Raw genomic sequence first — 25,428 nt, forward strand, 5'->3', positions numbered from 1 at the left:
ACAAAGGTTGGAGGTTAAGGTTCCAGCTCATCGATCGTTATTATTAAAAACTAGTGTTCCAACCCGTGAAATTCACGGGAGCAACTGCAGATGGTCAAGATGAATTTAGTGTATGCCCCAGTTCCCTAGTTGAACCATGCCAAATTTCTCCAAGTTCATGCATAGCATACGCCCCAGTTCCTCACCACCTACAATTCACCCCTCTCCGCCCCAGTTCCCCACATGCGGGAGGCTACTTACACTATATACACTACACACTATAAGTCTAATCTAAACTGCAAACCTATACACATTACATATTAAGCAGCCCTGGCTGCCAAGAGCACATCCTTATACACAATATTCTTCGTCTCACCTCTTCTCCCCTCCTCTGAATCCTCCAGCAAAACCTTGAGACCGTTCTTGAACCGTGCGCGAGAGAGACCAACATACAGCTGACCATGGGTAAATACCGGCTTTGAGAGACATAAGCCAACTGTTGCAAGAGATTGCCCTTGCGCCTTGTTGATTGTGAGAGCAAGACCGACTCGTATGGGAAATTGACTACGACGCAAGGTGAAAGGTAGGTTGGACGATTTTGCTGTGTCGAGTTTGATACGCGGGATGAAACACTTATTCGAATGGAAGTCACCGCCAAGAATGCACCCCTCAATAACATTTGGTAGAAGACGTGTCACATAGATCCGAGTACCGTTGCAAAGACCCGCAGCTGGATCCAAGTTACGAAGTAGAAGAACTGTTCCCCCAACTTTTACAATTGTCTTGTGAAGAGGGAATCCGCCAATTGTGATTGAGTTGAGATATTCAATGGGCCAGAGTTGCTGATTCAAAGGCTGAGCACGCGGGTTTGAAGCACCATCATTCTCCACGATCCAATCCGCACTGAGGTACATCCGAGATTCCCCACTAAGCTGGCCAAGGAGGGTCTTGTTTAATTCATCAACTTCGGCATTGGTTGGCGCAAGAACTGCACGGTCTGCAAAGTACTGAAGAGCAGCTTCTGTTGTCGGAAAACTCTGAGCCAGGTTGGGATAGACATGCTGCAGCAACTCATTTGTGGACTCCACCTGCAATTCCGGAGGTATTCTCAAAGCGTCTGACTGTTCCCCATCTACCAAACCATCCCCTACCCTGAGAAGCCACTCTGCAAACCCACTTGCTTCCTCCCTCTCAATATCAGACAATTCTGCACTCTGGAGCCGCATGTTGATAGTAAGTTTGAGCCGTTTTACCTTCTGCCACAGACGTGAGCTAGTCAAACATGCGCTCTTGATCTGTGCTTGACTCCCTTTTGGCACCACCGGCAAACACTGTCGAAAGTCTCCTGCAAATACCACTACCACCCCTCCAAATGGCTCTTCAGAACCCCGCACATCCCGGAGCATGCGTTCCACCGCCTCTGCACAGTGTCGATGCTGCATGGGCGCCTCGTCCCATATGATTAGCCTGGTACGGAGGAACAGCTTTGCAAGTTCACTCTGTTTTGAGATGCTGCACTGCGAGTCGCCATGAATGTCAATTGGAATTTTGAACCGGGAATGGGCTGTGTGTCAACTCTGCACTAAATGAAATCAACACGGCTCACCTGTACGGCCACCCTTTAGAAGGATTGCACATATACCTGAAGATCCAACCATCAAGACAATGTCACCTTCCCCTCGCAAAACCGCTGCTACCGTGTTCTCCACAAAAGTCTTGCCGCAACCACCTGGACCATCAAGGAAAAAGCACGCAGGTGTGCGAGCCCTGGTTGCCTGAACCACACTGTTGATGACTGCCTGCTGTTCCGGATTTGCAAGGGCCATGTTGAGGGTACTGGTCTGTTGCAATTCTCGCATGTCGTAAGCCAGTTCTTCATTTATAATGCGGCTATCAGTGTCTTCTGGAAAAACTACTGTTGGTTCAGGCAGATAACATCCCGCTAAACTCTTCCCCCTCTCTTCTAGCAAACCCCCCAGGAGATGTAACGCGTAGGAGAGCCGCTCCTCCACACATGGGTTCTCCATCCATCCCTTCTGCCGAAGCATGTGAACGCAATCATCACTCAACGCCATTGAGTGTGTCTCCCACAGGTCCGCCGGGCTGGAGGGTTGATTTTCTATCAAGATGATCACAAATAGTCGACGTAGCTGAGATCCAGAGGCATATGTTGAGGCTTGAGTAAGACACTCATCAAGATCACGGTCGTCATCAAGTAGGCCAAGCGCAACACATGCAGCTCGAAAGGTCGGATGCAGAGTATGATCAACAGTACGGAGACTTTCAAAAGATGTCGGGCAGGGAACATGATAGAGCAGAAGTCGCAGGTAATAGAGCTCCCCAGATTGAGGACCGGCAAAATACACTCTCCCAATAGCTGTTCCACGTTTCCGAGGCTTCCAAGCACGTTCCTTGGTGTGCCAACAGAGTAATTCGGGTACATCGGCGTATATCTTGTCACGGAGTAACTCTAAATAGGTCTCGCAAGCTTTGAAGTACCCCAATAACCGGCTGTTGCGCTGAAGTTCCTCTGGTAGGTTTGCACGTTCGTCTTCAGGCACAAATTGCACTTGATCTTCGTCTGGAAGATGGAGCTGAAGTCGTTCAACGGGTGGAAAGTGTCCATGCATGGGATTACCGCTCAGTCGCCAAACCGCTGATACAATGTTAGCTCAGCAGTACAATCCTCACTATGACTCACATTCGGATGCTGAAACCCAGCGCGCATCCACATACCGATTGATTTCATCAAGATCCACTTGATTAGGAACCACCGCCACATTTGCCCGATCATGACCCTTGTAGACATACTTGAATAAGTATTTGACAGCACTGATTGAAGTGCACACCTCAACATTGATATGGGCGTTGAATCGAGCTGATAAATACGGATTATACGGAACCACATGCTGATTTGTATATGTAATGCGATTCTTGGTCCATGACCGCCCATTATCTCGTCTTCGGTAAATAGGGTATCCATCCTGTTCCATTGTTGTTTCCGGTTGAAAAGCCCAGGGGAACTTTTTTGAACATCGGCCATCACGTCGCATCTGGGCTTGACATCGATCACTGCAGGTATGCAGCATACAGGACGTAACAACCTTGAAAAGCACAGGCTGAGTCTCCTCACAGGGGAGTTCAGCACATACAATCTTGTCAACATCGGCTGGTGTGCGAGGCTTATCGTCTGGTGTAAGGCACATGAGCAGATGACAATGCGGAAGTCCCCGTTTTTGAAATTCGATCACCCAGATCCTTGCAACCACCTTCAGATCAGTAGACACTCAGCAGGAAATAATGAATTGAACACACCTTCCCCAATACCCCCAGTTTGAAAAACTCATGCAGCATAGCATCAAGCTTGAGTGCAAAGACTCGTGAAACCAAGTCAGGGCGGTCTTGGGTGGTCTGTCCTGGTTCCAACTCTTGAGTGATCTCCGGCCAAGTGGGATTGCAGGTGATTGTTACAAATAGGTCAGGCTTTGTCACATGTGAGACGATAGCCATGGCGTCCTGGTACAGGGCGTGCATCTGACGTGGCGAACCGGCAAATGTCGAGGGGAGCACCACTTTTTTGCCTACATCAGCCAAAGGAATCCCAGCATCAACCGCATCGACCAATCCCTTATATGATTCCGCTCGGAGAGTGGTCTGATTCTCTCGGATCCATCGTAGACGGTTTGATTCGGTCTGAGCCCACTGATCCACCAATAGTTCTTGAAAGAGTCGTCCACAATAGAGTGCGGTGTTGAAACTGCCCAATCGTTTGAAGAGATAATAGGTTGCAAATTGCGCTTGAGTCACTCGCTTAGATCCTCCACGCCCATAGCGTCTTACTTCAGCTACCAATCCACCATCTCCAGCATTTCCATCCTCAATATCTTCCCCCTCACCAATCTCGTCATCATCTCCCAGTGGTTGCCCAGCCAAAGGGATCCTTGGATGCCATCCCGGCTCTCCGTGCGGGTATATCAGAGTGAAGTGCAGGGGAAGATATGCTGAGTGGAGTTCACTAATGTTGCGAACCCCACCGCCTCGCAGATAAACTTGAATGTGACGACCCGGGGACGGTTCATTTTCATCGGCAACATATACACATGCAACTTCATCTGATGTAGGTCGGTTATATCTGCGAGGGTCGTTTTGCAGAGGATTCAGAACTGTAAGATACATAATCGGCGTGTCCTCTTCGGATTCCCTATCACGGTCACGGAAAGTCTTGAAAGCAGCATAGTATGGGTTAACCCTTTCTATCATTTGAGCCAGGCGGGTCAGAACACCCTCTTCACCTCTCCCTCGGATGTGAATGTTTCGCTGAGCAGCCTGTTCTGCTTCAGACAGACCCGCCAGGAAGACTTGAGCAAATCGGGGATGTTCGCCAGCTTCAGGAAGTAATGATCCGATTTGGTGGTATGCTCGTCCGCCAATACGAAAGGTGTATATCCCTTGAGGTCCCCAGACTTGCATGTCCTGCTTATCAACACCCATTGAGGTGAAAGCAAGAGAATTATTGTAATTTCGGAGCTGCTCACGACGCAGCTTACCCTCTGCAAACATTTCAGTTAACATTCATCTGGCGGAAAAAGGTCAAACTCACGATGGGTGAGATCCGTCAACAGGTCTTTCAGTTCCGGGGGTGGGTCGACTGGGAGTGGCAACTGAACTGCTCCATTTGCGCAGCAAGATGAAAATCGTGGGTCTGCCACAGTCGAACGTTCTCCTCCAGCAGCAACTTGAAGTGCACGCTCTTCACTCCAGTGTAGGGCTTGACATTTGGGACATATGATATTGCAGCTACCCAGCTGATGGGGTTGCATGCTGTCTGAATAGGTCCGTCGAGCTTTGGGTGCTTGTGGTGGCAAAGGAGGTGGTGAGCCACTCTCAGCCTGTCTTGCCTGTTCTCTCTCCCGTCGAGCTTGTTGTCCAATCTGTCGACCACTTAGGCCAGCCAATGCACCTGCAGGACCTTCAATGATCTGATCAGAGACATTTTCTCTTGGGTCGGTCAATTTCCGGGTGTCCCGCTCCCGCTCCCGTCGATTGCGTTGGGCCAACTGCCGACGTGTCAGACCTTGTATGTTCATTATGATAATATGATTCAATTCAGTCTAGACCAATGAGTCTTTCAAACAAAACACCAAAGGAACATGTAGGCTTACTCTAAAATAGGTATATGTAGTGTGAAGGTCACTGAATAATCAAACCCTCCGTAGGTGTGAACGGAGATGCGAGTTGCCTCGGAGAGCCCCGTGAATGGTGGCGTAAAACGGTGTAAAGGTGCACGGTGTGAACGGGGATGCGAGTTGCCTCGGAGAGCCCCGTGAATGGTGGCGTAAAACGGTGTAAAGGTGCACGGTGTGAACGGGGATGCGAGTTGCCTCGGAGAGCCCCGTGAATGGTAGCGTAAAACGGTGTAAAGGTGCACGGTGTGAACGGGGATGCGAGTTGCCTCGGAGAGCCCCGTGAATGGTAGCGTAAAAAGTGTAAAAGTGCACGTGGACCGGGGACGTCCAAATTCTTCTCCCCTATAGGTGGCAGGGAAGTCCCTGAGCCAATTTACATGTGACGGAACCCCCTGAGCGCGAAAAAAAGCGAGAAACCGAAAAAAAAGTCGAATTTGGCCGGTCGGACCCCCTATTTAGGGGAATTTGAGGCATCGAAAACTCGGTCCAATCGACCAAATTCATGAACTTAGCCAAATCTCACCTCCCGCGTCTCACCTCCCGCGTCTCTGCCTGCGCTCGCTCACGCGACACCCACGTGGTTTATCCCCTCCTTTATCTCGGACCCATCATCTGTTATTATAATAGACTAGCGTGCCAACCTGTCAAATTGACAGGCCCGTCTCCTGCCTCTCAAGCTAAATCCATGAACCCGTGGCCTCTTCTTTCCTCTCCCTCTCTCTGTAGCATGTAGCTTGTAGGTAGTGAATGTAGTGGTTGCGACAACCTGATTTCCTTCTCTCTCTCGCTCTCCCCGCCCTTGTTTATCGTCTCGCTTCGGCCCTACGGGTGTCGCCGCCGGCCACGTGGTTTATCCCCTCCTTTATCTCGGACCCATCATCTGTTATTATAATAGATAGGCCTGCAGGACCATTAGGAAGCTTGTTTCTCGTCAATTTGGCCGTCACAACGGTCGAGGATCCTTTTACAAAGTGTTTCAGGTTTGGAAGGAAACTGAGTATTCAAGTGTCAAGGACAAGCATACATATCAGTAGCGCTGCATGAGACAATCTACTAGCTACATCTGGCTCCACTGACCCAGTAGTCTGGTCACTCACTCCCTTCACCCGTCCAGACACACACGTCGTCCATGGTGCACATGCTTATCGTCAAACTCCCCCGCTTACTTCCCAACAAGAAGCGTGCGAACAAGAAGCATTGGCCTGACAAGATCAGTGATGCGAAAATCAAGAGTTGATAAAAAGTGATCGAGAGACCACGACCCAAGATGTCACCTCAAAAAATACTGGACAAAGATGAACAGTGATTGCGTTGTGTTGAATGAAACAGCCTCATCTTCGATTCGTCAGGGGTACATGATATGGATGAGAGACAGATAGACGCATGAAGTAAAAACGGACACGAACATGAAATTTACATACAAGCCCAATCTCGATCATCTCTCGCCATATCACGACCAAGTAAAGGATCGTCCCCCCAACGTGAGGTTTCAAAATCTATCAAACGTAAAGAGCCATCATCGGATGCACAAATGTGTCTCCTCTCAACGTCCCCATGAGACACTCCAGAAGCATGAAGGAGTTTGTATAGTCGTTGAATTTCATATCTGGTCGTTAGGAGCAAGGTATAGAACGAGTCCAAAGTGAGAGACAGTGAACAGGGGAGTTTGCAAGATACGACCGCGGGGGTGGGTGGCCATTTTGGTTGTGAGGATGACTTCACATCCTCTCCATGGTTCATGATGCGTTGGTATATACCCTTCGGTATTCTGATGCCCCCGAGGAAAACACGTTGCAATCATTGATCAAAGGAATAGGTAAAGAGATACAGGGTTGTGGAAGATGAAATTACAAAGAGGAAGAGCTCACTTGAAGATAGGATGTATCCGTTCTGCTTCGTTACACATGTCCGCAAGGCTTTGACCAAGCTGTTCCATTATGACCATTAATCCGACTCGTTTGCCATTTAACTTCGGATGCTGACCATTTCGTAAATCATGAGACTGTTGAAACTCCAATTGACCAAACTCGCTTTCCCTTCCAGAACTAACACCTTGCGTCAACCTGATATGATTCACCTCGGATTTCTCCTTGTGGAAAATCTCCCACACCCCGTAAACTCGGGGAACCACCTGACCCATTAGACCACGTAACGGTCCATTGTATGCATCTACTTCTGTCAACGCAGCTATTAAAGCTTCATTTGGGGCGTAACCTTCATAACCTAGGTCAGGATATAGACGGTGAGCGAAAGCCTCTGGAAAGCAAAATTTGATTACAACAGATACTTCCGTGGTGACTCGATTTTGGTTGTCGATGATATTCGGTTGAGGGATCATGCCAAGAGGTCCTTTGTTCGCATCATCAAGATAACCATGATCATCTTGGAGTGATGATTTGATGACTTCTTGGTTACAAAGTGGAGAGGTTTCAACGTCCACCGAAGTGAACATGTTCGAGGGTTCATGGGAATGTGACGTGTTTATACTGACATTTTCAACTTGGACTGGCTTAAAGTGACACAATTTGTCTCTCTCAGCCATAAGGGGATCGCGACGGTTCGACGATGGAATGGAAGCATGTGAAGTAGAAGCTGTCGATCGATTCTCCTGGGTCTCCCATGTGAAATTTGACAATCTGTCCATAGATGACGTGACTTCGTCAAATTCAGATGATGCCATATCGGTGGCTTTGAAAATCGATGTCGGAGGAGACCCTAGAAGGGTGAGGGTGTGGCTTATGGAAGATGAGTCACTTTTAGTATATGGGGGAGTATTTTGTTGGGGTAGAGACGACGTAGAGGAACAGTCGGATGTCTTTTCCTTTGAGTGATCGTACATGTCTTTAATGTCTTGAACCAACACATGACCTTGATAGACGTCCCAAAGACGGGAGACACCACCGATTTTAGGACCCAAAGAATATCGCAAAGGTTCGACAACGACATCAGGTTGGGAGGCATAATAAGGAGTATCTGTGTGATTATAACTTTTCGGAGACTTGAAACCCGAGTCACTATATTGTGACGTGGAAGAATATGACACTTGCTCTCGTAAGTCTTCGACCGGGAGGAAGGCTATCGGGTAAGGGTCGACTTGAATGGCAGCGGGAATCGAGGTCAAGTTACATACGGGCGAGGGAGGTGGGAGAAAGATGAAGTTGGTCAAAGGCAAGTAATCCACGTCCGAAAGTGGAACTGCTGGCCAAACAGAACCCGATTGACACAATATTGGAGATGCCTGTGAAATTAGTATCTATCTGAATTGAAAGCTACATGTATTGAGGGGCGGGTTGAAGGGATATCACTTGGGAAGTGGAGATGCAATGTGGGCAATCGTCATAGACAAGAGAATGTGATCGTTCGGAGGTGACACAAGAAGATAAAAGAGCTTTGTAGCCTTAACGAAAAGGCATTTGATATACTGACTCACAGGATGAGTAGTATGTTCGTTTTCCGATGAGTTTTCCTGACATCCGGTAAAGGAGATGACGGATTTTGGGACCGGACCCCTTACTCCGGTTTGTGGACCTCGACCAATCACATTATCGACAGCCGGTGGGGTCGACCGCGTCATCAGAGATGTTCCATCGATGACCGCTCGAGGTGAAGCGTCCAAACCTAACGACATGAATAATCCCTCGCCAACACGAGGAGGATATTCTTTTAGCCCGTAGGCTATCAAAGCCGATAAGATGGTAAATCGTTGTCTTCGGAGGTAGGGGTCTATGACATTTGATATTTTGAGTTGATTGGGCGTTGAAAGTCGAGTGAGAATGGAACTATACCCATTAAAGAGAAAGAGATCGTGCACACGAGCTTGGTGATGTTCCAGAAAAAGCTGTAGGTTAGAGCTGGACTCTTCAATGATAGAGATTGAGTTTTATGAAGACCATCATGAGATTATGATCCCGAACAAAGGCATTCTCTCTGACTTATCACTTCATGCGACAGAACTTATTACCTTTGCTGAATCAATACAGGAAGCTCTCCCTCTGAGATCGGATGGACCATTCGGGGGAGACAGGAGCAAAGTATATTTAATTTTTGGAAACCACAAAACACATACACAAAAATCAGAACAAACATAAACTCACTTGAACAAGAGGAAGAATATGTTTTTGACTTAAAGGTGAAGATGGATCCTCTGTGACAAATCGACGATTGTCTTGGTCATACCGCAGCCGTAAATAACCAGGTCCACCTTGAGCCTCAGTCTCATCCCTAACTTGATCAACGATTTGTCGTAGAGCCATGTAGGGTAAAACTTCTTTTCTCTTGATTTCCCCAGCTGCTCCAGCAGGTCCGAGCGCATTAGCCTGCGAACTCGATTGAAGAGTGTGTGCACCGAACCGTTGACGAGCACCTGATCCACGGACATTGATGAAATCGATCTGACCTGGGACAGCTTTTTGACTGCCATGGACCCATATTGAATCATGTGAAATTTTGAAAAACCTAGATCGTAAAATTATATTGGCCTCACGCATCAAACCTAATCGATGTAGACCGCTTTGGGCAGTCTCGTAAGAAAGCAGTTCTTCTTTTCCGAATATAGCGGTACTAACACGAGATAAGGCGATATCTGACATTACTTTCTCAATCCCGGGTTGAAGCGATGGGTGATTGAAAGGTAAATCGGCGATGCCTGGACGGAGAGAATTTTCGATGACACTTTGAAGATTAGATAGAAAGGTAGGGTCATACTTCAATTCGATATGATCATACCCATGCCGAGAGAGAAGGGAAAACGTATTGAAGGATAAATCGGTGCTGTTGTTGGAAATAGGAGTAGGAGAGAGTCTCTCCGCTGTTCGATGTCGAGAAGGGGAATCGGTGGTCAGGGAAAGCGGAGATGGGTCGACAGGGTCAGGGAGCATGAAAATGGGTGGGGAAACGTAGTTCTCCCAAACTTGACGAAGGGTTGTGGGGTTGAAGAGGTAGGTGTACACATGTTGATGACCTGGTGTGAGAGAGAAGCTGAGGGAAGGAAGAGTGGGTTGTGGCGGCGAAGACGGTTGAATTGACTGCGCTGGCTGAGACGACAACGACGGGGACCTTGTTGGTGATGAGGTTTCCATGATAGAATGAACGCGCAAAGTATAACGTCGGAAGCAAGAGTGTCCAAGGTATTGGGGATCAGAGATTAGGTTGTCAACTCGCGACCAAGTACTGTCAATAAGTAGTAGTGTTGATTTCAGGCAACGGAGCTTCTCGGGGTTCTACTGTAGGTACGGACCCGTGGTGGAGACTGAGTTAGGTGTTAACCATGACGTAATTTGGCGACTTGATCAGAGTATCAACTCATATTGCCCATGGATCCATGGACATACTGTAAACCTCAATACCTCAATCGCGACTGAGATCTCGTAAGGACAAAGGTTGGCAGCTCATCGATCGTCCGTGACGTGGCATATCAATGACGGATTACGTCATCTAACAACCACCCACTTCAGAGAGTGCAAACGTCTGAGTTGAACATAAAGACTTGAGTGCAACTAGCAGGGAAGAAAGAGACAGAGTGGGGATAAACCAAGCATATCAGATTCGTTATTCGCTCAGAGAACTGTTATAATTGTCCTGATTCATTCTAATACCCAAAGTACCCCCTACATTTGACCGCCCTTGTACTCGAAGCCTCCAATCCATTACTTCCATCCCTACCCCTATACCCTCGTGTCAATCTGCCTGCATCGGCTATCGAGATACTCAACATGCACCGTTTCGAATTCCTTTCTTAAACCCCATGCAATCCTGCATTCCCTATCATTCCTTTCTGCTCAATCTCCCAGATTCATCTCATAATTGGATGGTCGGGATATCATACCCCACCCACATCACTGACTGACCGGAGGTTGTGGTAGCGCTCTTCCTGCCACTTGGTCCTGTGCCGCCGCATAAGCAGCTTTCTCGTTCCCCGCTGGTAGTCCAGTAGGTTGAGGAGTAGGGAATGCATTAGGACCTAAAGATGGTGGAGTGGATTGTTGGTCTGTCAGAGTGGGCTGAGTCGGTGAGGATTGTGTGTATTCCTGAGTTGGAGTCACTGCGGAATGTGGATAACCTTGGTTCATCGGTTGAACACTTTGTTGTTGTGTCATCTGAGTGGGTTGGGAATTCTGACCAGTGGAAGGTGGGAAAGGAGTGACAGTAGGTCCTACAGATCCCATTGCTACACCTTGTTCAGCTTGTCCACCCACTAGATCAACTCCTGCACCTGGACGAGTGGTAGTAGAGGGGGTACCATATTCTAAAAGTTGGTGGATTGGTGTACGCCACGTGGGCCAGGAACGACCGTAATGGATGACAGTGTAGATGACTTCGAGGAGAAGGATAGCTAAGAGCTGATGATCAGTTCAAATATCATATTTACCTCTGATCTGAAGGGTTTGTTCAGTATATGAGCGAGGTGAAAAGTACAACTGCAACTGAAGGGTAGGGGGAGAGAATTGTAATTGAGATAGAGGATAGTCAGAATCGTTAGGATAGGACGGGTGAGGGTGATACTTGATTCGGTCATTGGTAACGAACATCAAGATGAGAAGGAAAGTACATTTTGGGGGAAAGGGGAAAGGGTCAGACGCAGGGGGTGATGAGGAGACAAGAGAGAGAGAGATACTCACGAGAAAAGTCAAAACCCATGCTAAACCAATAGTCGCGCTACCCAAATCACAAACATCATATCCTGAACAATTCGAGAAATCACTAGCTTCGGTAGATTCAGCAGCGGTAGAACCGAGAGAGAGTATGAAAAGGAACCCTAGACAGATGGTATCGACCATGACGGAGATGAGAATGGATGAGGGTGTAAGGAACAGGAGAGTAAGCCTAAAGGTTAATCATGTTTCCGTACTACTACAGTTCGTACTTTCAAAGTATGAGAAATGATATGATTGGATGCACGACGTTAATCTCCAATTGACAAGAATGAGACTTGGTCAATAAGTTCCCGTTGATGCGCTGCAGTGAAAAGAAAGGGCATGAAATGATGGAACCGGCACCAACCATGTTGCGTTTGAGAATGGAACAATTATGGGATTGAGGATATAAATGGTAGACTCACGCAACAGCAAGATAAATCATGGTCAATACACCAGTAGCGATTATAGCGTTTCCAGCAGCTAGGTTGGTATCATTCACATAATCCGTTCCATCTATACATCAGCCATCAATCATCTGAGTCGTTCCGCACTCTACACCAAAAGTCCCACTTGTGTGCTTCTGCACATTTTCCACCCTCTCGCATTTGCCATACTACGATACAATCTACCCAAACTCTCTTCATAGCTACTGATACACTGGGACAACATTCCATCCCCACCATGACCGACCAGGTTTCTCTTCACTGGTTTACACAGCCTTCGACTTTCCCTCCCCAAATAACCCCCTCTCTGGAAAAAGAGAAAAAAGACTCAGACACATGATCAGAAGGAAGACTCACAAATATCATTCAGCTTGGCCTGAGTAGCTGCCGCTACGGCCATCGTCACCAATGCCCAAAAACATGTGAAAGCTTTTAAAGAAGGTACGAGGAAGTAAACGAAACGAGACATTTTGATGATGACTTTGTGTCAATCTTTAGATTTCTTTGACTGATTGAAGAAAATATTTCTTTGAAGCAAAGTTGCGGCAATGAGTTTTCGACAGTGTTTTCTTGAGATGAGCTAGAAGAAAGACTCCCTCAGAGAACAAGAAAGATTTTCAAGTAGTACAGTAAAGGGAGACAAGAGGTGACAAGTAAACACGTTTGATGATGGACGGAAGCGAATGCACTTATGCCGAGTGAAACGGAATAGCGAAACAAAGGAATTGAGGGTTTCAAGCAAGAAGCACGGAAGACTCGGCGTGAGTTCAGGGGATCAGGACCCGATCAAAGGCGCAGAAGGGCGTGACGCCAAGAGACGCCACAATGACGCTAAAGCCGCTCGAGCCGCTAGCTCATCCCGTGCCACATGCCACATTGGGCTCACCCGCTTCCGTTCCGGAAAATTCCCGCGCGGTAACCCGACGTACAGTACGTATTTTGGTGACTTGAACTATGAACTCATCTTGCCCAGTGGACAGGTAGCATTGTCAAGATTAGAAGATGGGACCTCCATTGCAACTGAGATCTAGTATCATTTCTTTCCATACACAATTTTTATTTTAGCAGTGACCGATATGATCATCTCAAGTACTCAACCTCAAAGCTCCAGGTTCACTCACATCATCCGCTAATTGTCTTTCTGGTGGAGGTTCGAATAATCCAGCAAGATGTTCCACTTCTCCCCAACTTATGACTTCTCCCTTTATCGACCCACCAGACTTATCTTGGTCATCCATTTCGACGCTGACACGCATGATGGATGTGTTTAAACATCTTCGACGGAGATGGGATTCTGGAGGAGGTGAAAAGTGCATTGAAGTGAGTAAAACTTGTAGAAAGTTGGCGAGATAGGCACCGTGAGAGACGAGAAGGATTGTGTGATTTGAAGGAAGGTTTTGATGAGATTGGAGGAAGAAGAGAAAGAATTCTAGAATTCTTTGACGAAATCTTTAGGGTCAGCTCATTTTAGGAAATCACAACTAGCTGATCGTATTCTGATTTTCGTGGTGGTTGCAAAGAGAAGAGTATCGACCCTTGTGGGGAATATCTGGTTTTGATACACCTTCATTCAGGAAACCCACGATGTGATATTGGTCTTTCCTAGAATCAAGCGTGTAGGGTTTGAATTCCCGTAGAGGAAAGGACGGAAAAGGTGAAAACATGAGAAAAAAGACATATGATAGTTACGACTTTGTGTTGATTGAAGTAAGATATGATCAGCTCACTGCTTGGTAGATTCAGCATCAGAAGGTATTTTCTCATCTTTACTTCTCATACGTCCTTGTAAACTACCCAAATGACGTTCTCTCAATCCGGGATGAACGACAACTGGTAATCCGTGTGGCTGAGCGAGTGTGTAAGCGGTCTAAAGATCAGTCTCCTGAGACATATAATCATATCTTGTCCGAGATCCATTCTGATAACCCATCAAACATTCTCTCATCTTTAACTTCTGCACTCCCGGTGAAGGACAGATATCGCGGAAACGACAGAAAGAATGAAGGGACGATAGCTTTGATTGATATGGAAAACATCTGTACTGGACGGGTCAATATTATGGGGCAAGAGGATTAGGACAAGGAGATACCCACCTCACTAGCTCTAGACAAATCCGAACTCCAGATCTCATCAAACCTAACATCTTTCAACCTTTCCGAACATAATGTCGCTTCGTATTTCCCGTGGTCATTCAAAGGTGTATCAAGTTGACCTTGTATGATACCTTGAACATTACTTCTCGTCAGCTTTTTACTTGCATCATGATACCTCCGTCTCCTCTCCACACTCTCCTCTGCCCTTTCTCGGCTCCCTCTTCCTTCCTCTGCAAAAAAGTCTTGAAGCGATCTCTTCCACTCTAACTAAGGCGGCGTAGAAACTCACTCGTCTGTCTGACCATGTCTCACAAAGTAAAGCAACATCTTACACTTTTTTCCAAACACCAAAAACACAAGGACAAACTAGACACACTGACAAAAGTAACCAGTAAGGATATAAAGTCCTCGAGATGACAAGAAAGCTGGCAGAAACTATTCCACCTTTATATTGTTTATCTCAAGAAAGAGATCAACCGAAAAGACCTTTAATTTCATGAGAACCTTTGGAGGCATACTTTATCGTAATGTAGTATGGACTTAGTCAAGATGAGTGTCCTTTGCGTAACTTGGAAGCGGATCGGGTGGAGGCTTAGATCCGGGAGAAATGCAAAAGAATTGCGGTAAGAAATACACATCACCCCCGCCAATTCCAAATTCAGGTCAGGTCGGAATCCTCGTCAACGTTACGAGTACTTCAACCACAATTCTCAAGTTAGTAACAATGTCCGTCCAACCAATAGTAATCAGTCTAGGTAACCCTCTCGTGAGTCTCTTTCTCTCCTTTCATCTTCTCATCGAATCCCTCCTGTAGTTCAGAATCTTGCACGAGCAAAGGTAGACAGACATGTGCATTCATCAAAGATCAACGTTCTAGGGTCATGGAGTAGTTTCACTTTCTAACAATCTTATCTTGAGGACCCTCGGAGTACTTTCAAATACTCAACGGGTCCTAATGAGATCAATCTATGACCATTTCCAAATGAAATATTATTATGCAGATGAGTAGAGCGTTGAGAGATTTGATTGAAGGGGAAAACTCCTGCGGGGTTCATTGACGAAAGTGATCATGCGTCATGAGAATGTGAAGGAAGGGAATGTTGATATCAGCTCGACATTCAAGTCGGTCCGGAAGAAGGGCCTGCCTATTTGGAGAAATATGGTTTGAAAGCGAATGATGCTATCCTAGCCGAGGAAAAACAGATGCCGATGTGAGTTTCCCGTCGCTTCTCGCGCATCAGACAGAAATTAGAGCAGAGGTGCGCATCGGGAGAGAACGTGTGCGTATCGGAGGACAAAAAATTGGATAGGGGAGAAGAGAACAGGGAGCCAGGCGGACATACATAAGCCTTGGACGGATATAGAGGGGATGCTGAAGATCTGGGACGATAAATATTGATAAGACAGATACGACGATATCGTCAAGAACTGTGACGTTACTTATGTGGCTGGTGGGGCTGCTCAGAATGCCGCTAGGGCTGCTGCTGTGAGTCGTTGAGTCTGTATCATCCACTTATATTTCGTCCTTCGTACCATTCTGCCGATCTTAATGTCTATAAATCAGCGATTACTGGGAACTCTTGGCGGCTATCACGATAGGTAGAATCGTGAAACCCAAATTCCTAACCTACAGTACATCCTCCCTCCCAACCACGTAGCCTATATCGGTTCCGTAGGCGATGACGATCTCATGCGTACCCTTTCCTCTGCCAACGCCGCCGAATCAGTCATTTCAGCATATCAAGTCCAACCTTCTCCAGCACGTACAGGAGCCTGTGCCGTCATTCTTTCCAACCATGATCGTTCTTTATGTACCACCCTCCGTGCGGCTGAAATGTTCACTCCGTCTCATCTTGCCACACCTGAGATCTCTGAATTACTGTCGAACGCCAAATTTTTCTACATCGAAGGATATTTTCTCACTCATGGGATAGAGAGTGCTTTGGAGGTTGCTAAGATGGCTAGTAGTAGAGGAAAAACTGTGGTTTTGAATCTAAGTGCTCCTTTTATCGCTCAGTTTTTCAAGGTTCAGTTGGATGAGTTGTTACCTCATGTGGATATATTGATTGGGAATGAGAGTGAAGCTGGGGCGTATGCTGAGGCTGCTGGGATGGGGGTGAGTGATTGTCTCCTTGTCTTCTTTCATGATCATTCATCACGACCCTCACTGTTCTTTCATCCTTGCGCGTCCTCGTGAAGATCAATCGGTTGTTTGAAAAAATCCATTTCAGGAAGAGGAGACAAACCATTATGATCTGATCCAGAATGATATTCGCTAACCTCCAGTCTCAATCCCTCGAAGCCACAGCTTTGACCTTGGCGGCGATTAGTAAATCCAACCCTTCACGTTCCCGTCTAGTCATCATCACCCAAGGTGCTCAAGCTACTCTGGTAGCTTCTTCTTCCCCCTCTACCTCTCCTTCAAACCTCAAACCTACAGACCCTAATCCCAAGACATACCCCGTACCTCCCCTAGCGCCGGAGAAGATAATCGATACCAACGGTGCTGGTGATATGTTTGCCGGAGGGTTCTTAGGTGCTTTAGCGTTGGGTAAAGATTTGGATGAATGTATTGAGGTGGGACATAAATTAGGACAAATGTGTTGTGGTCAAATCGGACCAAAGTTGGTGTTTCCAAAGGAGACTGTGGTTTGAGTTGGGATGTTGGAAGTATGTCTTTCATCTTCCTCATGATCTCATGACCTCTGAAGTGAGACGATTGGTCAAACACATCTTTCCCTCAATCTCCTCACATATGAATAAAGACTTAGATGGTAACATATATATATAGATGGAAGACGTAGAAGATGACTTTCGACTCATGTTAATGCATCATATTTGACAGATGAATCGATCTCGTCGTGTTCATTCCGGGCAATACGCACACACGTAGATTACTTAGGTACCATTAGTGGGTGTCATTTACAACTTTTGACGTTGCGCAGCCTAACAACGCCCAAAATTGTTGTTAGGACATTTGGACGAAAACTACCCAAAGTGGTAATTATCGTAACAACGCGTGCGCGCAATTTTGCGCAGAAAGTTGTAAATGACACCCACTATTGATGTTATCGTTCTCATTGATGATGGGTTGATGGTTGATGGGAGTGAAGGAGGACAAATTGAGGAATTTGCAATCCGGTCTTTGGTCATTCGGTCAATGTCCGTTAGCCCGTTAGCCATTAGCCGTTAGCCGCCAGCCACAACCAGCATGCCAGCACTCGTAGCCCGTACCCATACCCGTACCCGTATCCGTACCCGAACTTATGTAAGTATACAAGTAGCCAAGTAACATACTCGGCAACGGCCAGAAGACACCACACCGTCCAAAGAGTTCTCAAGATAACACAACAGCTTCTTATACTCTCATAGTTATATCAACTATCAACTACCATACTAGGTCTACACCTTCACATTTTACTCCCATCGGAAATACATCAATTCCTGTACTTGACCACATTATTCAAGATGCACGCAGCATTCCTAGGAGCTTCAAAAGGATGCGGTTGGAACGCTCTTCAAATCTTTTTACAAGATCCTACCAACACTGCCATTTTACTATTACGGAAACCTCTAGAAGTGAAAGAGAAGTTGGGAGAGAACGTCAATAGAGTAGAGATGATACAAGGTAATGGGACTGTATTGGAAGATGTTAAGAAGTTGTTTGAGGGTAAAAAAGTTGATGTTGTCGTTACTTCTCTAGGTCAGTTCTTGACTCTTATTCTTTTGGATCATATGTTCTCTCTCTCTTTCCTATTCCCTTCGAGAAATATTTGTGACGGACATATGTCATCTCCCCTTGCCTATTCCCTTGGAGAGATATATGGGACGGACGAATGTCATCTCCCCTTGCCTATTCCCTTCGAGAGGATAGCGTCGGACGGATGTCATCTACCCTTCTCTATCCCTTCGAGAGACATTTGCGACGGATATACATAAAGGGAGAAGTAAAATAATATGGCTGATTCACTTACGGAGTATACCAGTATCTATGAGAGAAGAATGTGAGAAACTATCTATGGATATTCTTGACTGACTCATATTTAGGCGGAGCACCCGTGATGACACTACGCGGTCCTGTAGTTGATCAACCTACCATCTGTACGGATGCTACTATTACACTTTTAAAAGTATTAGGAGAATTAGACTACACTCCTAGAGTCGTAGCTGTCAGTAGTATGGGTATAGGGGAGAATCATTCTGTTATGCCATTACTTATGAGGGTGAGTGATTGATCTTTCTTCCTTTTCTCAATCATATCCCTTCTACTTGAATACTCATGATATTATTTTCTACATCATTACTATATATCTAACCTCTTTAATTCGTCCGCGTAGATCGTTACACTTCACTTCTACCACACCCCACCCTAAACACTAATCACTCATATCTCATACCTTGCCGCCTCTTCCTCAGGTTGAAAATCGAATACATTGAAAAAATCCTAAAACTCACACCCAGATCTTATACCCATTAGTACTCAGTAAACCTCATCAAGATAAAGAATCCCTCGAATACCTCTTATCACGATCTGCTAAACATATCACCACCCCTACCAATCTTCCACCTCTTCTAACCGCGGGAAAGGTACAAGAGATAAAAGCCGATTTCTTACCTGAAGTAACTATCGTCAGACCTGCTTTTTTCACAGGTGGTGATGCTCCTGCTAGACCGGAGACAGAGTTGCAAGTGGACGAAAAAGCTTGTGTGTATACGGTCAGGAGGAGTGAAGTGGGAAGGTTGATCGTGGAGTGTATGAAGGGAGGATGGGTTAATAAGATGCCTGTGATTGGGTATAAGCGTTGACTGTGAGTGGTTTGAAGTGTAGAATAATGTCTTTGTGATCTTGTTGGATATTTGTATGCAAGATGAATTTGATTGTCGAGGGTCAAGTTTGGGAAGTACTTCATGGTCATACTGTAGTGACTCAAGTCATGGGTGGTCATCGGTGACATCAAGGTCAAGGATCCCCTCGCTTTGCGGTTCGGCCGTTGTGAGTATCCAGGATTTCAGGAACGACCCATACAGCCATCAGGCATCAACCATCAGTGTTTCACCTCGCATCTACTGTACTCTTTGACTTGGTTTGTCCTACTGTATTCAAGACCGACGCAGAGAGGTTTGTCTAGTACAAGTATTTCTCTTACTGTCCCACCCGTACAGCTGAGCTACATGGCTACACCATACCCCCTCTCCACCCCCCTTCAAGCTCCCAACTCGTGCCATCACTTGTGAGGGAAAATACCCAAAACCCAACCTCCCCAGTCGCCAGCCCGCGCTCTGACGCTCGGATCTAACCGACGTTTCATCGCCTCGCCCCTTAGCTCCTTTCTCCTTGTAACCCTTGCTTTTTCTTCTCAACCCTTGGTCTTTTCTTCTATCGGTCACCTCGGCGCTTATCGTTCCTACCACCAGTCATGGCTCTGCGACACCACTAAGCTAGTACCTCACTTGACAACAACAAACACAAACACGAACCATACTTACTGTTCCTTCAACACCTTCTCCTTTCCCACATTCAATAAACCATTCACCTTACGTCAAAAATGGGTAGAGCCAAAGGGGTGAGTTCCTTTTCAACCTTTTACATTCGACTTTTGTACTCGTTGGAGCCTTTTCAACTTTCCAACATTCCAAAAGTGACACATATGAAAAATGGATTATTGTCTCCTTACCGTTACCCCCTTAACTTATCATCCGTATCTTAGTACCGTTGTCGGGTAGTCGGGCAGTTGGCAGTTGACAGTTGACAGTCGGGAACAAGGGGTCAAAGAGATGGAATTGATGGAACGATGATTTTTGTCTCTTGGAATAAAAGCTATGATACGGAGAAACTTGTTTGATACTTGATAAAGTCTCTTTTGATATCTGTTTGGTCTAGGGTACGGATTTGTAAAGAGATAAAGCTTACCATCCTTCTTTCTTCTTCTCTCTTCAACATCTTGTCATTTTACTGGATTCTACTCGATCCGACAATCACTACTCTATCACGTTGACGCTGGCGTCTTCGACATAACCCAACTACCCACGAAATTCTTGCATCAACCCTCACCGACAACCGTCAACCATAACGACCTGAACAACTATCTCGACGATCACATCTACCTATATATCTTTCAATCGCCTGGCGGCTATTACACCACACAACAGCTCTAATGCTCGCTTCTCCTCTCTCACCCATCCACCACCTCTCTCCTCAACCCTATCATCTCTCAAAAGGTACTTCCCCTCACTTCGCACAGACCTTTGGAACCAATTCCAACTCCCTTCCTCAACCCACAAGAGGAATTAAACGATCTTTTTCACAAACCGACACTCCAATCTCTCTCAACACTCATAATCTTACGGTATTTTCACAAAGGTATCATTCATCTCTTTCTTCTCGATCACCTTCTCACACGTGTCACTTCCCCTTACCCATACAAGATATTCCTATTTCTTCGCAAAGGGACAACAAACAAACCCATCACCTACCCCCTTCTCCGTCTTCGCAAAGGTATCACCCAAACAAACGACAACGTACCCCAGCTCCAGGGGTACCTTTAAGATTCCCTCTTCCCACGGACGGAACGACTCGAATCATTGGTGAGAAAGAGAAGGAGACCACTTCAAAGTGGGTACCAAGGAGAGTTGTTTCTCTACCTTTTCCTTTGAATCGATTGTCAAATATAAGATCGGAAACAATGATGAAAATATCTTCAGATGATTTTAACATCACTACTATCGATCGGACTTGCGATACATTAACCTCTATTTCAACATTTACGGCATGTTCGGAGAATCCTGTCACATGTCCCCCGACGAGTAATTTATCCCATACGTTTGCTTCTCCTTGCTCACCCACTGTCACGCCATCTTCACCTTTGAAAACTTATATAAACTCGTCTTCTCAACCCAACGACAAGACCTCTTCTCCTTTTCCAAATCCAACACCTTCGAGTTTGAACACACATAGCGACGAACGAAACCACAACTCTACAATGTCGGATCAAGGCAAAGAAGAACCAGTCACAGATACTGCTCACTTGCCACCATCTCCTAAATCTCTTCGACTATCCTCACCTCTCGTACTCCATACTCCCGCCCCTTCTCTCCTGCAGAAACGTGCCAACCCCAAACGTCTCTCCTTATCCCTCTTCGTGCCCCCCAACCCATCATCAAACATCACAGCGGTTCCAGCTTGTCCCACACCTATCTCTCCTTCCCAAACTCAAGCCAATTCGACAGAGTCGACACCATTCACCCCTGGTCCTCCCAAAACTCCGTCCATCACTTTATCCCTGTCACGCACTAGAGGCGGACTTCGTCGTCCAAGTCTTCTTAGTCTCATCACTCAACCTCCAACTGATAGCCCCTTTACACCTACTCACCCTTACACCTCCGTCCGTCGTAGTGCTCGGCCAAGAACAAGAGCTAGTACTCTTGAGACACCGACAGATCGGACCTCTCTCCTTGCCAGATCAACTTTTTCCGCTTCAGCACATTCTAGAGGTTTCCCCACCATATCAGAAGTAGATGATTTATCAGCACTCAAATCTTCTCTTCCTTCTCATTCCTCCTCATATGGTCAGACACGTCATACCTCTCCAGCTTCATCGGTCTCCTCGGAAAGCTCAGGAAAGTCATTATCAACTGTATCTTCCCTGACCCGTCGAGCGACGCCATACGAACATGGACCTGTGGAGATTGTCCCAGGTGTGTTCCTAGGAGCGGAGGATAACGTTCATGATTTCATAGCTGGACCAAGTCGGCGAATGAGGATTATCAATGTCGCGCAAGAGGTGGAAGATCCTTTCATGGGCATTGCGCAGCAGATTTCCACCTCAAGTCATGGAAAGGAATCCATCGGTCTGTCAGGCCAAAGCGGGGTGAAGGGGAAAGAAAAGGTTCGTTTGGTGAGATATCAAGTGGGAGACAAGGTTGTTGAATATGCTCATCTGAGGTGGAGTCATGGAGAGGCGGGACTGGCGGATTTACCAAAAGATGCCGAATTGAGTCAAGTGATAGATCCTTTCTCTCCTCATTCGGAGATGGACGAGCAAGAGGAGACTTTTGAGGGTTGGGGTTTCTGGAAAGCTGTCAGATGGTTGGAGACAGCTCGGAGGGATGGGATACCAGTGTTGATTCAGTGAGTCTCCTACATTCTTGTAAACATGTTTTCTTTACCCGACCTCATCTCGTCGTGCCTTTTTGTTTCTCTTCAAGGACTGTGACTGACCAACAGTTGTCAATGCGGAGTGTCCAGATCGGCCACATTAGTGATTGCATATGTCGTCGCTCTTGCAGCGGCGGGTCTCATGCCTGAGCATCTGGGTCATTTGACGAGTATGCAGGATGCGTATGATTTAGTGAAGTCGAAGAGTCCGTGGGCTGGACCGAATGTTTCGTGAGTTTTTTCTGTACATAATCGATCTTTATTTTCTTCTCTTCGCTCTATCTTAGTTTCCTCTCATCCTTCATTTACATACCCATCTCACTGAAATTTTCAAATCACCTCTACCTTCCCCAATTGCAATTGTCAGATCCCTCCCCCGAGCCACTCTTTTGATCCGTGGTTCGCGTATCTCGTCGAGAATCGTAGACATCTGACTCTCGGTCGAGTATATCAGTCAGCATGTACTAATCCTTCAGACTCGTATTCCAACTGGTCGAATTCGCTCGAAACTGCACCCAACTTATCTCTTCCCATCTCTCGGCCGGTTTACCTCAACCTATCACTTCTTTCCCCACAGCCAACGAAGTAGAAATGTCCGAAGCTGAATGGGCTCGTCGTCGGAGAGAGTTCGATCTGGCTCAGGAGACCGATAGCGATGAAGAATCCGATATGGAGTCTTCTTCCCGAGCACATTTCTCGATGGAAGGGAAAGAACTCTTGAGACCGTTTGAAGATGAGGAGTCTAAATCAGGACAACAAGTCTCAACCTTTGATTTAAGCTCGTTAAAACCTAGATCGGGAACTCAGCACTTGAGACCGATAGAGTCAGTCACACCAAAGACCAAGAACTTTGATGTGGGAGGAAGAGGACAATTAGATACAGAGATGAAGTTGGCTCAGGAAGAAGCTAGAATATGGGATGAAGCAATGATGGAACGAAAGAGATTACGAGGGTTTAGATAGGTTTGTGACATTGTCCGCTGACCGCTGGATCGGTCTTTGAAGCGAATCAGAATGAGAATAACATCTTGGGAACTTTTATTTGTCAATGAATAGATGTGATGCATAGTATAGTAACTATTGGATAATTTTTATTATTTCAATGGTTCATGTTGTTTCTCTTGGAGTACCATCATGCCCTGTCCGCCTTCTACTTTGAGTCATTTACGAAGATTTTGGTCGTGACCCGAGTTCTTCAAGTGCTGAAGTAGGTATTCAGATGAAGAGGGATTTGACGTCAACTTTGAGTCATCCTACCGTAATTTCTTTCATGACCTCGTTACAATGACAACGATCGATCATTGATCATTGTCAATCAATTGGCAGGAGGACCATAAAGGGTCGATGATTGATAGTTGGGGTCGAATTCGAATCCGAAATTGGAGATGACCAGTACGGGTATTGAAGATTTAAGAATAAGGCGAATGGGGTCCAGTAGTACTCTTAATGATCGGAGTGATGTGTAGAAGTGGGATTCACGATTATGATCAGTGTTGTCAGAGAGAACATGACAACTCGGATAGACGGCCTTCCAATAAATAGTTTTTCACCGGTCGGAGGATGTGGAATTTTTGTTTTCTTTTTGCTGAGGTAAATGATAATGATAATTTTCATCTTCTAAAACGTAATAAAAACCTTTGAATAGGGTTCAAAGCTATCCTTGCGAAAGAAGGTGTTAAAGCTAATGAGATAGTTATTCGGAGAGGTGCTAATGCCTATGTAAGATTAGTGATTTTTTATTATGATTTACTATTACTCTAGGATATAATCATTTAAATCATGGGAGTTGTAAGAAGTTGTTTGACGCTTGATTCCAGGTGGATTGATGATTCTATGTGGTGGAGGATCGATGGTACGATGATACGATGGGATTGTGTGGTTGTGTAGATGTGTGGATGTGTAGTTGTGTAGTTGTGTAGACGTGTGGATGTGTAGTTGTGTGGTTGTGTAGATGTGTGGTTGTGAGAGAAACAGTTCGACCGAGGAGGGAGGGAGTTATGGTAAAGGGAAGAGGACGAGGAAGTGGGAAGAGAAAACTTACTTTAACAACCACATAAGCTGCAATAGCGTTGGTCACTTTATCACTCGTTCCTTCTCTTACACCTTCTCCTGATCCTAAGTCATATCCTCGACCTATTTCTTCATCTTCTAAAGTGTGATTATCATATCCCAACACACCATATTTCTTCCCTAATCTATCTACCCTTCTTTCAGCTTCGTCATACCAATTCAAAACCAATTCTCTCCAACTACTTTTCCCTTTCCCTTCAATCCCATTTTTCTCACTATTCACATTTTCTACCACTTTAACTTTCTCCATCCCACCATTCTCTTCATCATTCATCTCATAATCTTGCTCAACAACAACAACGCTTGTATCTCCTAAACCTAAAACAAACCCAACAACCCCAACTCCTACTCCAAAAAATTGAAACATTCGATAAAAAAGATAAAGCGGTATGATAGCTGTCACCTCATGTAATATCCCGAATGAAAGTATCAAAGAAGAAATAGGAGCACCAGTGTGTTTAGATAATTTCAATAATTCAGATCTAGCTTTGGAAAGGTATGATTGATTTACTACTACATTATTTGATTTGTTCGTACAGGGTCCGACTATTTTGGGTTTTGTTGATATTTGATATTTCGTCGGATACTTTCTTGTAGTACGAGGAGGTGTGAGAGATGGATGAAGTGGGTGTAGAGAAGGGAAGAGGTTGGTTCGGAGAGAACGTGATTGGGATATAGGTTTGAGTGGTGACATTGTGGAGTGGAAGGTGAAGAGGAAAGGGTGAGAGGTTTCTGGAGGAGAGTAACTTACTCGCCCGATCACCCAAGTTTGCCCCACTTTCCCCACTTTCCCTCACTTGTGCACAACCTACCCTCGCAAGTTACTCTAGAGTACAGTAGAGTACTCAAGTACGTGTGTTGAGGGAT

The 25,428-nt window shown here is 45.9% G+C and overlaps 7 protein-coding genes across 7 annotated transcripts; 3 read left to right on the top strand and 4 right to left on the bottom strand.

The window, feature by feature from the left end:
* Positions 1-3,162: 3,162 nt before the first annotated feature.
* Positions 3,163-5,066, bottom strand: TREMEDRAFT_63051 (uncharacterized protein; the record flags this gene model as incomplete). The annotated part of the gene is made up of 3 exons (XM_007005365.1): positions 3,163-3,248; positions 3,519-4,529; positions 4,580-5,066. The coding sequence occupies 3 exons, from the start codon at positions 5,064-5,066 to the stop codon at positions 3,163-3,165; spliced, it is 1,584 nt and encodes a 527-aa protein (XP_007005427.1).
* A 6,359-nt stretch (positions 5,067-11,425) lies between these two features.
* Positions 11,426-11,941, bottom strand: TREMEDRAFT_19925 (uncharacterized protein; the record flags this gene model as incomplete). Its single annotated transcript, XM_007005203.1, has 2 exons — positions 11,426-11,503; positions 11,783-11,941. Coding segments are annotated over 2 exons (237 nt in total), but the record flags the coding sequence as incomplete, so codon positions are not given.
* A 1,330-nt stretch (positions 11,942-13,271) lies between these two features.
* On the bottom strand, positions 13,272-14,869 carry TREMEDRAFT_74102 (uncharacterized protein). Its single transcript, XM_007005481.1, has 4 exons — positions 14,626-14,869; positions 14,337-14,478; positions 13,971-14,110; positions 13,272-13,692 (listed from the first exon to the last, which is right to left on the bottom strand). Exons 1-4 carry the CDS (start codon positions 14,661-14,663, stop codon positions 13,329-13,331), a joined length of 684 nt encoding a protein of 227 aa, XP_007005543.1. The 5' UTR covers positions 14,664-14,869; the 3' UTR covers positions 13,272-13,328.
* Positions 14,870-15,029: 160 nt separating this feature from the next.
* On the top strand, positions 15,030-17,184 carry TREMEDRAFT_57148 (uncharacterized protein). Its single transcript, XM_007005317.1, has 5 exons — positions 15,030-15,102; positions 15,447-15,547; positions 15,744-15,822; positions 15,970-16,452; positions 16,623-17,184. The coding sequence occupies exons 1-5, from the start codon at positions 15,061-15,063 to the stop codon at positions 16,989-16,991; spliced, it is 1,074 nt and encodes a 357-aa protein (XP_007005379.1). The 5' UTR covers positions 15,030-15,060; the 3' UTR covers positions 16,992-17,184.
* Positions 17,185-17,804: 620 nt separating this feature from the next.
* On the top strand, positions 17,805-19,142 carry TREMEDRAFT_31795 (uncharacterized protein; the record flags this gene model as incomplete). Its single annotated transcript, XM_007005232.1, has 3 exons — positions 17,805-18,006; positions 18,384-18,559; positions 18,798-19,142. 3 exons carry the CDS (start codon positions 17,805-17,807, stop codon positions 19,140-19,142), a joined length of 723 nt encoding a protein of 240 aa, XP_007005294.1.
* Positions 19,143-21,316: 2,174 nt separating this feature from the next.
* Positions 21,317-23,454, top strand: TREMEDRAFT_31601 (uncharacterized protein; the record flags this gene model as incomplete). The annotated part of the gene is made up of 5 exons (XM_007005213.1): positions 21,317-21,475; positions 21,566-21,827; positions 21,993-22,464; positions 22,561-22,722; positions 22,968-23,454. The coding sequence occupies 5 exons, from the start codon at positions 21,317-21,319 to the stop codon at positions 23,452-23,454; spliced, it is 1,542 nt and encodes a 513-aa protein (XP_007005275.1).
* A 647-nt stretch (positions 23,455-24,101) lies between these two features.
* Positions 24,102-25,255, bottom strand: TREMEDRAFT_31879 (uncharacterized protein; the record flags this gene model as incomplete). Its single annotated transcript, XM_007005243.1, has 3 exons — positions 24,102-24,206; positions 24,533-24,795; positions 24,880-25,255. The coding sequence occupies 3 exons, from the start codon at positions 25,253-25,255 to the stop codon at positions 24,102-24,104; spliced, it is 744 nt and encodes a 247-aa protein (XP_007005305.1).
* Between the last annotated feature and the right edge of the window lie 173 nt (positions 25,256-25,428).

This window comes from Tremella mesenterica (assembly GCF_000271645.1).
Source record: "Tremella mesenterica DSM 1558 unplaced genomic scaffold TREMEscaffold_7, whole genome shotgun sequence".
Lineage (NCBI taxonomy): Eukaryota > Fungi > Basidiomycota > Tremellomycetes > Tremellales > Tremellaceae > Tremella > Tremella mesenterica.